Source organism: Artibeus jamaicensis, unplaced genomic scaffold (assembly GCF_021234435.1).
Source record: "Artibeus jamaicensis isolate MK-2021 breed Jamaican fruit bat unplaced genomic scaffold, CSHL_Jam_final contig_1016, whole genome shotgun sequence".
Lineage (NCBI taxonomy): Eukaryota > Metazoa > Chordata > Mammalia > Chiroptera > Phyllostomidae > Artibeus > Artibeus jamaicensis.
The window spans coordinates 6,921,765-6,937,083 of record NW_026521195.1 but is presented as its reverse complement, the minus strand read 5'-3'; the positions used below and the strand labels follow the sequence as shown (position 1 = coordinate 6,937,083).

General features: G+C 43.1%; 1 protein-coding gene across 1 annotated transcript in view; it reads left to right on the top strand.

Moving 5' to 3' along the window:
- Positions 1-15,319, top strand: part of NPSR1 (neuropeptide S receptor 1) — a 99,668-nt gene that overhangs the window by 54,696 nt on the left and 29,653 nt on the right. The window contains exon 3 of the mRNA XM_037126477.2: positions 9,967-10,070. Within this exon, the coding sequence (XP_036982372.2) occupies positions 9,967-10,070 (104 nt within the window). The remainder of the gene's footprint in view (positions 1-9,966; positions 10,071-15,319) is intronic.

Sequence of the window (15,319 nt, the reverse complement as noted above, 5' to 3'; positions counted from 1 at the left end):
CAGCCGGAAGATGCCCAAGAACCACACTCTCAGCTGGACAGTCTTTCTCACCGACGGCTGTCTGAGCAGTGCATCTCCACCTGTGCCTCATCTCCCTGTGTACAAGCTTCTTCCTGGCTGCAGCAACATGGGATGTGAATCAAAGGTTTCTTGTCACAGTCTGCGACTTCCGCCCCTGCCTGCAAAGAAAAAAAGGCATTCAAAGAACGCATCCCTTGCATAATTACCGAGGGAATGCTCCTCTCCTTCACTTGGATTTCTAAACATCCCAGACCATTGACTTCAATTCTTCTTACTAGGAAACCAAAAATCTCATTAAAGGAGAAACTGAGTTGTCTGTTTCTTCTCCTGACGCTCAGAGCCTGCTGGGAGATGCATGTTGTGGAGTGTTGACTGCGTGACCACGCTTCGGAAAAGTTCACCTTAAAACGAAGTGAGCAGGAGAAATGGTAGTGACTCAGTGCCTGACTTTCGCTCGTTTCCAGGGAGCATTTGCTCCTGCTGAGCCCAAGTTTGCACATCCGTGGAAGAGTTCTTCACCAACTCAGCCATGGCCAGCATCCCAGGTGGGCCAGTTGGCCTCATTCAGGGAGATTCTTAGCTTTTGCACACAAAAGAAGCGAAGAGAATAGGTTTCAGAAGGACTCCTGATTTTTATTTTTGGTGGACCAATGGAGATACACGAATGACTTTAATGACTTGCTAAGACTAATTTAAAATCTCAGGAACAAAGCTGTCTGTGAAGAGAGTTCTCTAACGACAATGAATGTGGTTATTATTTACCTAACTGAGCAGTGATGACTGAGGTACAAGCCACTCTCTGGGGATTAGTGAAGAGTTGGGGAGTTGACAGTTTGGGCCATTGGCTCAAATAGCACTTGATCTTGGTGAAGGGCACGGTGCCAGGGTCGTACTGCTATTGTCAAATGAACCCAAAAGTTAGAGACACAAAAATTTACTGTTTTTAAGATGTAATTTTAATTGGCAGTTAAGTACCTGACATCACATTGGGCAATGCAAGTTCTATCATTAAACAAACATTCGCATGAAGTCTTCAAATCTTGTTCCATTTAAAGTGTCCTCAAGCATACAGTTGTTTGCAAAGTGGGAGAGGGAGGGACCCTTGGCAACATTAAAAATAGTTTCTTGTGCAACTGTGAGAGTATGGACTATTATCACCTTCCTTGCTTTAAAAACAGAACCATCTCTGGAGACAGTGGGTTGAGCTGGGACCATTGTACAGTCCGGAGTTTCACTGTTGCCATTGTTGCCCACGATGTCCTTCCAGGAAAACCAAAGGCCCTCTGAAGTCAGAGCTAAAATGCTCTTATGTTATTAGATTGTCACCATAAACATTGTGTTTATGGATAGGAGGCATTCAATATCCTCCTATCTAGTGCAATAAATGTTCGTGTGCTACTTGCTTGCCAAGAAAAAGTTACTCAGCTTGCGAGCTGTTCATTATTCCTGCAGTTCTGCCCTGTGTGGAAAAGTTCAAACATCAGCTGAGAGCAAGTAGGAATCTAAGAAATGGTCCTCAACTTCCTCTCTATGCAGGGTGAGTTCTGACCCAACAGCCTTGCATTTTTAAGAAGTTTGCCAGCGTTGAGTGGGCCAACATTTCCTATTTCAGCAAGCAATGAGCATCTCACGAGACCCTGTGAAAACAGGTGAAACTACAAACCTGAGAACAGCACTGTCCCTGCCAGCTAGGAGCTTAGAATCTAGCTGAAACCTTAGAATCCAGAGCGTGCTTCTGGAAATCTGCTAGGGGATTGAAGTTTCCAATCATGTTCCTCTTTAAGCACCTGACTCTGTAATCATCATCTCAGTCCACTTTAGAAGATGGTCATATGGTTCATTCTGCTCTGTGATGCTGGCTCTGCCACATCCCACCGACCCAGCAGCAGTGGGAATAACACAGTCCCTCCTTCATGGGAAGTTTCCAAGCTCTTACTACATCACAAGACAATGTTAGGATCCAGGGACAGGAGGTGAATATAAAATCATCCCTATCCTTCTATAGTATAGTGGAATTAGAGAGGAACACACAAGGTATTAACGTGTTATAGGTACTTTGATAGTGCGATAGGGAGAGCCAGAGGTGGGAATCAGCCAAACTCCATTCTCAAAAAAGCCTTCATAAAGGATGTAACCTTGAACTCAACCAAGAGGAGTTAGAAGGTGTCTCTGGCAGAGGTGTGTAAAGAACCTCCTAGTCAAGGCAGTGACTCAAAGAAAGAGGCCGGCAGAGTGAGCAGCTGGCGTTGGTCAAGGACTGGAAGGGTTCCAGCAGAAGCTCTCTCAGCCATTCTTCTTACGTGCCTCCCTGGATTAACCAACACCCTCCATTCTTTCTGCAAAACACCCTGACTGCTGAGCCCTCAGGGTTAGCAGGATGGTCCCTAGTGAGCCTGCCCATTTCTGCCCCCACCTCCCAGGTTCTATGAGTCAGAGGTATTTGTTCCCAAACCAATCTATGTCTGTCGTACTCGGTATTGAAATTATATACCTAACATAAACAACACTGATGACTGGCCGTGTCTGTGCAAATTAATATGGATAATTTGGAAAGACTTGAGTTTGTTTATTTTTTACTGTCACCTAAAGAAGTGTCCGTGGAATAAAGCTCAGCAAGTGCAACTAGGAAAAAATGAAGGACAATGACAAAAATCCCTACAATGAGATTCCACCTCAGATGACTTTGCTGTTATCTCAACCTCCACTCCAGTTTAAAGAAACCAAAACCAGAAATTACGGAGTCCTTTTATGCACAAAAAAGACAATGCATCCAATCAAAGCCTTGGCCCTGCTTTCAATAAAGGACAAATAAATACATGTTAATGTTTTATATTTAAATGTTTGAATGGGAGTGTGAGTACTCATTCCTTTAATCAATGTTTTCATCAGCTAACGAACTGCCAGTAGGGATATGCTAGTTGAAAAGGTTTCTCTTACAGTGTGAATATAGGGGAAGGTGAGAAAAAAATCAGACTGAGGAGGACTCCCAAAGTCATTTGTTCCCAAGCCACGTTGGAATTCATCTGCAGAACAGGGGTTGGCAAACCGCACCCTACATGCCAAATCCAGCCTGAAGCCTATTCTTATAAATAAAGTTTTATTGGGACACAGTTATGCCCATTCAGTCCAAGGATTGCCTGTGGCTGCTTCTGTGCTCCAAGGGCAGAGTCCAGAGTTATTGCAGAGCCAGTGTGGAGGAATAAGTACAGGAAGGTGCAGGCCATGCCTGCAGGAAGCCATGAAGCCCTGCCCTTCTGCCCCATCCCTTCTCTCAACGAAGCCTGACACCACTGAGGGACAAGGCAGTGTGGCCCGGAAGCAGAAGGAAAGGCATGGAAATAAACAGCAGAAACCCCTCAAGTCTTGGAGATGGAGGCATAAAATGCTGGCCCAGGATGCTACACAGATTCCATTAGAAATCTCCCAGCCCTAGGAAGAAGGCTTGAAACTCTTTCCCACCGAGGCCCTGCACAGATGCAAGGCAGGCGTTTGATTGCCATAGAGGGGAGAACTGGAAAATTGAGGCTGCCCCTCCCCTAAGGCCCAGGTACACAGGTCAGCACCAGGCTGAGGCTGAGCTAGGACAAGGCAGAGCCCTATACCCACCAGCCCAGAAGCTTTGAGTGGCCACAACAGCAGTGGACCAGGAACAAGAATGCAGCTGAAAGTGGAAAGTGGAGCCTTAAAACCCTCCAGTCCCCCTGCTTCCACTCAACAGAGCATCCAAAGAGAAACCTGAAGCCTGTAGGGGCTGACAACGACCACAGCACCAACAGAATCCAGGCCCAGCTAGGCTCCCGAGTACATCGATCCAACACCCCACTGCGGCAGCCTCAGAGACGTGAGCCTGTGTCCAGACATAACTGCGATTTATCTCAGTTGCTCATGATCTTCTACACACGATGTCAGGCAACATGTGTGGGACACAAAAGGGAATGCCACCTGCTGTCAGGAGCCGAAGCAATCAGCAGAACTGGACGGCTGCTCAGACGTCGGAGCTTTGAGATAGAAACTCTGAAATAACTATGGAATGTTCATACCAGCTTTATTTGGAATCACCGGAGACTTTTTAGGGCAATGGGCAAAGACTTGAAGAGAACACCTCATGGAAGAGGAATAGGGAAGGCAAATATGCACATGAACGGCTGTTCGCCATCACTGACCAGCAGGGAAATGCAAATGAAGCCACGAGGCGAGCAGGAGACGCCGAGGAGAATGACTACAAGAAACGGCCCGACCCTCCAGGGCCCCCCCTTGTCCACAGTGCCACCTTCTGCAGGTCCAGTCACCCACAGTCAACTGCCATCTAAAAATATGAAACGGCAAATTCCAGAAGTAAACCATTCATAAATTGTAAATTGCACACTATTCTGTGTAGCACGATAAAATCTTGAGCCGAGCACCTGCCCTTTCTTTAGCCACTTCCGAGCTGTCTCAGTTATCAAACTGGCTGTCACCGTATCGCAGTGCTCTTGCTCAAGGTACTGTTATTTTACTTGGTAATGGCCCCGAAGCCATTCACATAACTTTGATTACAGTATATTGTTATACTTGTTCTATTTTATTATGAGTCGTTGTTATTAATTTCTCACTGTGCCTGACTTGTAAATTAAACTGTATCATACCTATCTATGTATTGGAAAACCATTGTATTGGGGTGGCCAAAAATTGGAAGGTTTTTGCCATAAAATAAAAGACACATTTTTCATGTTCACCAATAACTTTATTGATTTGGATATTTTGAGTCTGTCGGCTCTCTCCCACTATTGGTTTCTAGTGGGTAGAGGCCAGAGGTGCTGCTAAACATCTTCCAATGCATAAGACAGCCCCACAGCAGAGAATTATTTGGCCAAAATGTCAGTAGGACTTTCCCAAAAGTGGTTGTGGGAAACCACTTTTGACACATTCAATCAGCCACAGCACCTTCTCCACACACTGAACAAATCTTTTTTTGTGTTTCAGTTGTGTTTTTACCTTTTTTGAAGTAAAACATAATAAAGCATAATGCACCAAAAGTGTTGCATATTTTCTTCCATCTTCAGTATTAAAATGGCTGCACAAAAATTCACAAATTTTGATGTTTTTGAATGTACACTGATATGACAGCTGTCACAATACAATCTAATGAAGTTGTTTGTAATGAAGTTAAAGACAAGTAAGTGCTACTAGAGCCATCGTAGGGAACAAATGTAAGGAAGTTTTTGGCTACCCCAATGTATACAACGTTCAGTACTATCCGCGGTTTTAGACACCCACTAGGGGTCTCCAAACGTGCCCTGTGGATGGGGGGACGACTGTCTCGAGTGCTGGCAAGGATGCAGAACCACTCTGTCCTCATACTTCTTGTTTTTTATTTGTTGTGGGAATGCAGTGATGTGGCAGCTCCAGAAAGCTGCTGGGCAGTTTCCTATGACATTGAACACACACCAACCCCATGGCCCAGCACTCTTGCTGCGGGGGGTTTATCCTTGGGGAGTAAAACTTAGTTCACACAAAATCCTACACATGTATGTTCCTATCGGCTTCATTTGAAACAGCCAAAAACTGGAAATAGCCCAAATATTGCACAATGAACTTCTCTAGTGTGTTCTCAGGAGGCACAAGTCCCCACCGGGGACACCCCAGCCCATAATACATTGTAGACGTCCTCTTCTGCCTCATGTTGCAAACACCTATCTCTCAGTCCCTGGCACCTCCTTGTTTTACCTGATAAAGTATATCTCAAACCTGCATCCTTCTGAATACCTCATTCCTGAAAGTCTGCTCAGTTCCTTAACAGGTATCCTGGTAATTGCAGTATTGAATCTACCAAAATGACCTGCCCCCCACTAGCAACTAAAGAAATCTATTCAAAACACGTGTTTGACTAATCAACATTCCACAGCCCCCACAGCCCACAGAAGAAATTCGAGTTCATTTCACTGGCACATGAGACCCGAAAAGGCCTGGGTTCCTCTCTCTCCAGCTCCATTGCTCACCATTGCTGAGGCCCCTGTGTGAGGCGTCAGCAGCAGCAAACAAAGGTTGTCTCACATCTAGTTTCTCCTCACTTTCTCTCACCCTCTGAGCTCTGTTCCTGCTGTCACATGTGCCTACAACCACTGTCCTTTGCTCCCTTTCCCCCTGACCTGCCCTTAGTGGCCTTTCAGGGCTCAGCCCAGAGGCAAACTTCATCCTGCCCTTCCCCACGCTCCACCCACATTCTTGCCCAACTGGGAACCCCATGCACGTTTGCAGGAAATTGCATCAAATGAACCATAAAGCCTGATGGGAGCCTATTTTCCCTTCTCTGAGTATTAGAATTTCCTAGGATCTTTGACTGCATAAATTTTTAAAAGCAGGAATAATAACATAGAAGTGATTAAGCCTTTAAAGTGTACCTTTTGTTCCCCAGGCCCTGTTAATTACCATTTAGGAAAGGTTTATTTGCCATGTACTCAATTAGTTAGGTGACTAAATAGCTTTCCACTGATCAGGTAGAGCAGCATTTGCTTAATAGCAAATAATAAATGCTTATTTCCACTTAGAATCTTCTCCCAGGTGTGGGTTTATTTAAGGCTAAGCTCCACAGGGAAAAAAGAAATCGCACCACAGTGCATTGTAATTGTTCACATAGCCACTTTGGTCTAGAGAAACATGAGTTTAGGGGGTTTCCCCCACTATTTTAAGTTAAGGAATAAGTAAACCCAAAGAGAATATCCAAGTTACTCCAGTATCCATTCATCCAGTCCATTCCGGCCAGGAAAAGTGACGTGACATTCCTGTGTGATGGGGCCCCAACCCAGAACTCGAAGACTCTGCCCAAGTCTTCTGACATCTTTGTTGCAGTCCCCATGGGCTTGCCAGTGCTTCTACTTGTTGCCACCTACAGAGAAACGAAGAGGAAGGGACAGACAAGCACAAGGCCAGGAGCGCCACACGCCCTCTCGGCATAGACTTTGTCATGTGAATGGTCAAGGGAAGGGCCCGGGAAGGGAACATGACAGACAGACAGTGAAAGTTAGATGAGAATTCAATCAACTGGTAAGCGGAGGGAGGCCATTCCGGGCAGAGGGGATGCATATCTGAAAAGATCACAAATACGTGATCCATATGGTGTCCAATCCAACAGTGCCAGGTGGGGAATGTGGCAAGGCCAGATGGTAGAGAAGGATTTTATGCTAACCGGCTGGGGTGGGGGTGGGTAGGATCAGATTATCCTTCCACAGTGAAGACTGGGAAACGGAAGACTTACCTCCTAAGTTCTCTACAGGAATAAAAGCAACATTTGTGGGTAGAATAGACCTAGAAATAGAAGGGACTGAAAGAGAAATCAGGGCAGCCGGTGCAGGAATAGGGGATGGAAGGAAGACTTATGCCTGCACTTAGCTTAGGGAATGAAAGAGAACAGATACAATGAGAACTACAAACGAAGAGAGTGGGGAGAGGAAAAAGGAGAAGAAAGAGGGAGGAAGGGAGGAAAGAGAGAGGAGAGAGGGGGGTTAGGGAGAGGGAAATAAAAGAAGAGAAAAAAGAGAAAGGGAAAGAAACCACAGGTGTATGGTGAAGACCATGGACACTGATACCCAAAAACCTGGATTACAAGCCTGACTTACCTCTGACTTGCTATTAATTCTCACGAAAATGTTCTATGCTCACTTAGTTTACTCATTCACAAAACGGGGGCTTGTTTTGTAGTTTTTTATTAGATTAGATAATCTTGAATACTTCAAATACTTAGCATCTATCCTGGATTGAATAACTGCTTAATAACATCCCTTAAGAGCTTAAAAGCTTGCTCATTGCAGACTAAGAGTGACAATTCTCCTTCAAACCATGGGGAGAACTCTAGTTATGTAAGTAAGATGTCACCATTGGGCTAAGTTGGGTGACACGTATATGAAATCTCTCCGTAATGATTTTGCAATTTCTTGTGAGTCTATTTCACAATAAAAGGCTTAATTAAAAGAAAATGCCCTGGGTCTTTGCCACCCCACTGTGACAATTCATTCAACAGGTATGTTTTGAGCACCAACTGCATGCCATACCCTGCTCGAGATGCCTCCCTTCTGTTCTAACATTAACAAATTTTCCAGGGTTCGCTGAAGTAATGAAGTGTGATTTTCCAGCTTTTGCTATTCCTCTTTATCAGAGGCACAACAATAAACATAAACCATTAGAAATGGAAGTGTGAGTGTCCTGGCTTTGTCCCCAAAGTGGGAGTTTCATTGTCCAGCTGTTCCATGTTGTGAGGGCCTGGAATAAGCGGGGTGCATCCAGCCTCTTTTCTTCAGAATGAGGGTCTGTGCAGCCTTCTGTCTGAGCAGCTGAGCTGGTGAGGCTGCGGTCAGTCTCCAGGACCCCTCCCATCTCTGCAGGCACCAAACATGAACTGAAGGAACTGAAAACTCCCACTTGGCCTTCCACACTATCATGCGAAAACCAACATGGAGTTGTTCCAACTGTCAAATGTATCCATTCTGATTAAATATTCGGAGGGTGGGGAAATGGTCAGTGACAGGTCTTCAGATCTGGCAGAGCATCCCACTGCGACCAGGAGTATAGTCGTCACCTGGCCCCATGAGACTTTCTTCTTTAGTCGGATCATGACGACACTCCAGGCCTCTAGGTATCATGTCAACATAGACCCTTTGTTTGGCACTCCTCAAAATATGCAAATGTTCCTCCTTCCTCAAGGTGAAGTCGCTCAGACAAGTGGCAATAGGTGTGTTTGGGGAAGGACTAGGGAATCAGTACAGTGTGTAGACCTGACTCTATGGCCTCCTCTCCCACCATCTGCTCAGGCCTCTGGGCAGGAGCCACCACTGAGCTGTTTCATGATGCTGGTACCCTCTGCACAGCACTTTCCCCGTGAACTTGGGGAAGGATGTGTCTTCTGAGACTTTCCAGGGAAGGTAATTCTCTGGTGGGTCTTCCGGTTTCACGGGATTTTTTAATCACAGCACGCCCACTTCCCTTGGCCTATTTATTCATCATTTCTCTACTGTCTACCAGGCCAACCCAGGCATTTCCATTGTGTCTAGGAAATACCATTGATCTTTCCAAGCTTCTAAGCTCTACCCTAGCAATGAGTTTGCCCCAGTTCTTGGGTCCTTGACGGTATTATATCCCATGTCCTAAGAAAGTGACCCCCATGTCAATGAATTCTTGGTTATCCAGTTTGAAGTTCCAGTCCTGTCCATCAATCAGCAGAGAATCCCTGCGGCACTGTTTTGAGGAGGATGCTGGATCACATGATCAATAGTGATATCTGTCATCAAAGGGTGAGAGAGAGCTTCCACGCATCCATCTTACTGTTGCTGCTGTAGACATCTGTGCATCTTACACAGTCTGCAAATATAGGGCTGAGTAAGGTGATCACAGAGCACAGAGGCTCCAACCTTGGCCTTGGTTCCTCTCTAGTTGGATAAAGTGAATTAAACTAATAGATCACGTTCTTCACTTTTTCCAAGGACAGATATTTAAAAAGGAAAGAAAGAAGCGGAACCTAGGAAGAAAGGGGCTGTAATGAGTGATAGGGAGGTAACACGAAGTCCAAGCTGTAAAATAGTGGGTACAAAACAGAGAATTTTGAGCGGTTTCTTGAAGACAAATATTCTTCTTTGCTTGATTTTACCTTTTACTGATCTACACAGAGTCCTTGTTTTAGCCCAGGTCTGACCTCCCCCCCCTTAAGTCTTCTCTTCTGTGTTGTAAAATGTCATCTCTACAGTTAGTATGATCCCTCTTCAGGCACTGCCTACATCCTTCCTAGGCAGCTCTGTATGAGTGGTAACAAGCTCCAATAACAAAAGCCAAGGAAAGGACTCCTGCCTCCCCTTACTTTTCCCACAATAGCCTCCTGATAAATCAGGGGGAAAATCTCCGGGGAATTCCTCTCTACTGTGGCATGGCTGCAAATCTGAAACAGACTAAAAAATTAATCCTCTGTGTGCTTTTTTTCAGACTCCTTCACAGGACTGGTTAACATCTTGACGGATATTATTTGGAGATTCACTGGAGAGTTCACGGCACCTGATCTGGTTTGCCGAGTGGTCCGATACTTTCAGGTACATAGCACCTTCCAAACATGATGAGACACACCGACAGCAAAATCAGCTCTGGGATTTGCCATGGGAGAATAACATAAAACCTCACACTCCTACGCACAAACTGCTTACTTCCTTCTAGTTAAAAGGACAAGCAACATTTGTAAGATTTTTTAAAATGTTTTTCTTTGGCTAAAAATAAGACACATAAAGAAAATGCAAACAAGCAATAATAAGAATATTAACATCCATATTGCAAGCATTAAATAAAATGTCCATGTTGATGGAATGTTAATGCTAATGTTGAGGCTTTTGACAGTCTGGCTGTCTCAGTACATTCAGGGTGTTACAACAAAAATACTACAGAATAGGTAGCTTTATAAGTAACATTTATTTCTCATGGTTCTAGAGGCTGGAAGTCTGAGACCGGTATGCCAGTGTGGTCCAGTCAGGGCCCTTTTTCAGACTGCTGGCATCCCATTATATCCTCACAGGGAAGAAGGGGCAGGGGAGCTCTGGGCTCTCTTTGATAAGGACACTAATCCCATTCATAAGGGCTCCACCCTCATGACCTAATCACTTCTCAAAGCTCCAACTCCTAATGCCATCACTTTGGCCTCTAGAACTCCAACAGTGAACATGAGGAAGACAGAAACATTCAGACACAAACATTCAGACCATACATGGCACTAAGGAATCTCCAGAAAAAATTTTAATGTCTTTTTGCATTTTTCCCCCTTCAGACTCACCCAATACTGGCTCCTGTTCTTTTTGAAAAAAATGTTAGCAGTTTATTAAAATACAGGTATTAACTCTAGTAGTTTTAACTTATATTTCTGGTATTACCATCTAAATTGGACCTTTTCAAGTATCTATTGAATTGAATTTCTTGTTCTCTAAGTTGCTTATTATCCTTTTTCAATTCTTTAGTAACTGGCATACTTATTTTCTCTATTACTACTGATATCTATTTTTTAGATGAAAGGCATTTACACTTTGCCTATTGAATAAGCTTCAATGTAAATATATAATTGCAAAATACATATATTTGGTATAAAATATCACCTATGTACCATATACATACATTTCATTATTAATACACCATGCATGTATAAAATAGATTAAGACACTTCAACTTAGTAGGGAAAGAATGAATATTTTATAACTGGTGTTAGGATTAATGTGTTCTGTTCCTGAGTTCTTAAAGTGATTTCCTATTAATACATTTTATTTCTGATGCCGGTACTTCAGGTCTGAATTACTGAAGTTTTATAGGGTATAATTCATTTCTGGAAAACCTTACCCTGTTAAATTCCAATTATTGGTATGACTTTTTAAAGAATCTTTGCATCATATTTATGTGAGATTATGATTTTCACTTGTTCTATCATTTTCAGATCTCGATAATGGAGTTATTCCATCTCCCGAAAATAGAGAATAGTTACAATTAAAATTCTTTTGTGCTCTGCGCCTATTCTTAAAAGTTTAGTAGGCACAAAAGAACCCTTATTACTTTCTGGGGCTGGTGCATTCTCAGGGGTAATGTTTTAAAACATATTTCTTCTTGGGGATTTTTACTTCCTTGTAGATAAATGTTTTCAACTACTTGTTCTATCAATTGATGAGAAACAAATTACACCAATACTTAGTGGCTTGAAACAACATTTATTATCTCCCAGTGACTGTTAGTCAAAAATTCAGGAATAGCCTCACCTGGCAGATCTACCTAAAGGCTTATCACAAAGTCCATCAGGTGCCCACCCAGGACTGCAGTCACTGGAAGGTTTGACTTGGACTCTGAACAATTCAGGTTTGAGGTGGCCGGTCTCAGAGCAGACAAGTTAGTGTAGCTTTTAATGGAACATTCCATTCTTCTGCCCTTGGGCCTCTCCACAAATACTCCTGTGCCTCTCAACAGTGCAGTCAGCTTTCCCGGGGAATCAGCAACCCAAAGGAGCATCGTAGCAGAGGTGTATGAACTCATCCCACAAGTCACACACCATCACCTCCACAACATTCTATCGAGAGCGGGAGTCAGGCCTGATTCCAAATGGGGGTGAGGGAACCACAAAGGGAGTGAAGGCAGGAGGCAAGCATCCCTGGGGACATCTCGGAGGAGGGCTGCCTCGCTCAACTTCACATTTTTCAAACACACATGATAACCTATGTTTTTCCCAGTAGCTAACTTAAATAATGTCTCTTTTGATCCAGAGTTTTTCATGTCAGTAATATTCCTTCTCATAATTTGTATAATGTCTATCATAACAACACTCTCTATAAAATATATTCTAGTTAACAAAGGAAACTCTGACAATTCTCGACTCCGTAAAGGCAAAGGAAACTTAAACTGTCAGAGTCAAAATTTTAAGCATTCTAGAAATTAAACAAAGGTTTGCAATACCTTTGTTTTGCAATAATCCAGGGAGAATTTATTCAATAAAATGTCTGAATCTCAGTAAGAAAACTGGTATTTGTGGTGTTTTAGTTTGCACTAGTCTCATCCTCCAGTCTCCAGCTTTGTGGCAACCTTGAGAATTAACAGCTTGTCCTCACAGTGAAAACAAGTAGCCCGGTAGCCATTAGAGAGTGCTGATTTAAAGTTTCTGGTTCGATTCTCAGTGAGTGCACAAGCCTGGGTTGCAGCCCCATTAGAGAGTGCCTCACTGAGAGCGAACCAGAAACTTTAAACCAGAAATCTTTAAAAAATAAAAAAAATAGACACATCATTCCTGGGAAATCATATTATCTGACTGTCCAGCGGTGCTCTGTAAGTCCCTACTTGCCCAGCTGCCTGTATTTTACTTGATTCAAAATTCACCCACCGTGAAAAGCCTTCCCGCTGGAGGCATTTGTCAACAACAATTACAGGCAATGGATTAACTTCGTGAGCCCCCGAGGTGTTGGATAGGAGTTGGTGGACACATTAGACTGACCCGAAGCTTAAAAACAGAAGCTGACTTGATTTTGGGTGGTGAACACACACTGCAATATACAGATGATGTGTTACAGAAGTGTAACTGTGAAACTTATATAATCTTATTACCCAATGTCATCCCGATACATTTAATAAAATTTAAAAAAGAAACACAAACCATGTTTGAAAAAATAAGCAGAGTAGTGAGACATTCAGAGGAGCTCTGGAAACAGAGCTCAGGACAGAGTCCCGAGGACCTGGAGGCCAAGAGCAGGCTCCGGACTGGGCTGGTGCTCGGGAAGAAACATGGGAGGACGAAGCTCTTACCTTTGGCTGACCTTGAAGCTTCAGGTCAAACAGAAAGTGAAGGCAAAGGCAAAGCCATTGGTTGTCTGGCTGAGTGTCAAAATTATGACCCAACATTCACTCAGAGTAATCAGAAGACGTATTGGTCTTGGGCACCCATTCATTGATTCGAACACTCCCGTGTAGGGTTTCTATAATGAGGGAGGCTGGGCTATGTGAGGGCTGAGAGCTCATGGGAGGTCTCTGTACCTTCCACTCCGTTTGGTTGTGAAGTTAGAGCCAGGCTAGGAAAGTGTATTTTTAAAAATGGGATAAAAGAGCCCTGGCTGGTGTAGCTCAGTGGATTGAGCATGGGCCTGCAAACCGGACAATCGCAGTTCGATTCCCAGCCAGGGCACATGCCTGGGTTGTGGGCCAGTTCCCAGCATGGGATGCACGAGAGACAACCATACATTGACATTTCTCTCCCTCTCTTTTTCCCTTCCCCTCTAAAGATAAACAAATAAAATCTTTTTTAAAAAAATGGAATAAAAGAGCCAAGAACTGTGGGACAATTACAAAACATGTAAAAAAATTAATTGATATAGTCCATTACATCAAAAAGGTGAAGAAAACATACATGATCAAATCCATAGACACAGAGCAGCATTTGACAAAATTCAATACCCTCTCAGAAATCTATGCAGAGTAGGAAACTTCCTTAACTCGATAAAGACTATGCACAGAAAACCTACAGAGAACCTCATACTTAATGGTGAGAAACCAGAAACTGTCCACCAGAGATGGAGAACAGCGAGGCAGGAGTGTTTTCTTGCCCTGTTTCCATTCAGATGGCACTGAGTTGGCCAACAGGACACAAGAAAGGAAATTACAGCTTTGCAGGTGGAAGAAACAAAATAAAAATAACTTTACTTACAGATGACAAGATTGTCTATAAAAAAATCCAGAATAATAGAAAAATCTGAAGGACTACTAAGTGAAAATAGCAAGGTTTGGGGTACAAGATTAGTAGAAAAGTTCATTGTTTTTTCATATATCAGCAATAAACATTTGAATTTAAAATTAAAAACACAATAGCCTTTATGTTAGCACCAAAATATGAAATACTGAGATACAAACTTAACAAAATATGTGCAAGGTAAATATCAAAAACCTACAAAACTCTGATGAGAGAAATCAACCCCCTAAGTAAATGAGCAGATATCTCATGTTCATAGAGAAGAAGAGTCACTATTGTTAAGATGTTGATTCTTCCCAATGTAATTTATAAATTTGATGCAACCTCAATCAAAATACCACTGAGTTATTTTATAGATATAGACAAACTAAAGTTCACATGGATAGGCAGGACATAGAAAAACCAACACAATACTGAAGAACAAGTTCGGAAGACTGGCGCTCTCTGATTTCTAGACATACTATAAAGCTATAGTAATCCAGGCAGGCTGGAGTTGGTGAAAGGATCAAGAGAAGCAGATCAACAGAACAGAACAGACCCCAGAAACAGATGCACACAAATACAACAAAGGAACAAAGTCAATTCAATGGAGAAAGGATAGGACCTGCTCAAGAAATGGTGCCGGAGTCCATGGACATCTCCATGAGGAAGAAAGAAGAAGAGGAGAGAGAGGAGGAGAACCTAACCTTACACCTTTCCCAAAAACCAACTCAATACAGAACATAGACCTGAGTGAGCACTGACTCAATGTGGATCATAGACCTGAATGAAACACGGGTTGCTGTAAAGCCACCAGAAGACAACACGGAAAACCTGGGGGACTTCAGGTGTCTCAACAACTTTGAAGATATGACCCCTGAAAGCAAAAATAAAAATGTTGGATTTCATGAACATTGTTAACTTCTCTGTGAAAGACACTCTTAAGAGACCAAGAAGACAAGGCAGAGAATAAGAAAAACACCTGCAAAACACATACTTGAAGAAGGTTTTATATGCAGAATAAACAAGGAACTCTTAAGACTCAACAACAAGAAAATGAACAACTCACTGAAAAATGAGCAAAAGATCTGAACAGACACTTCACTAACGAAG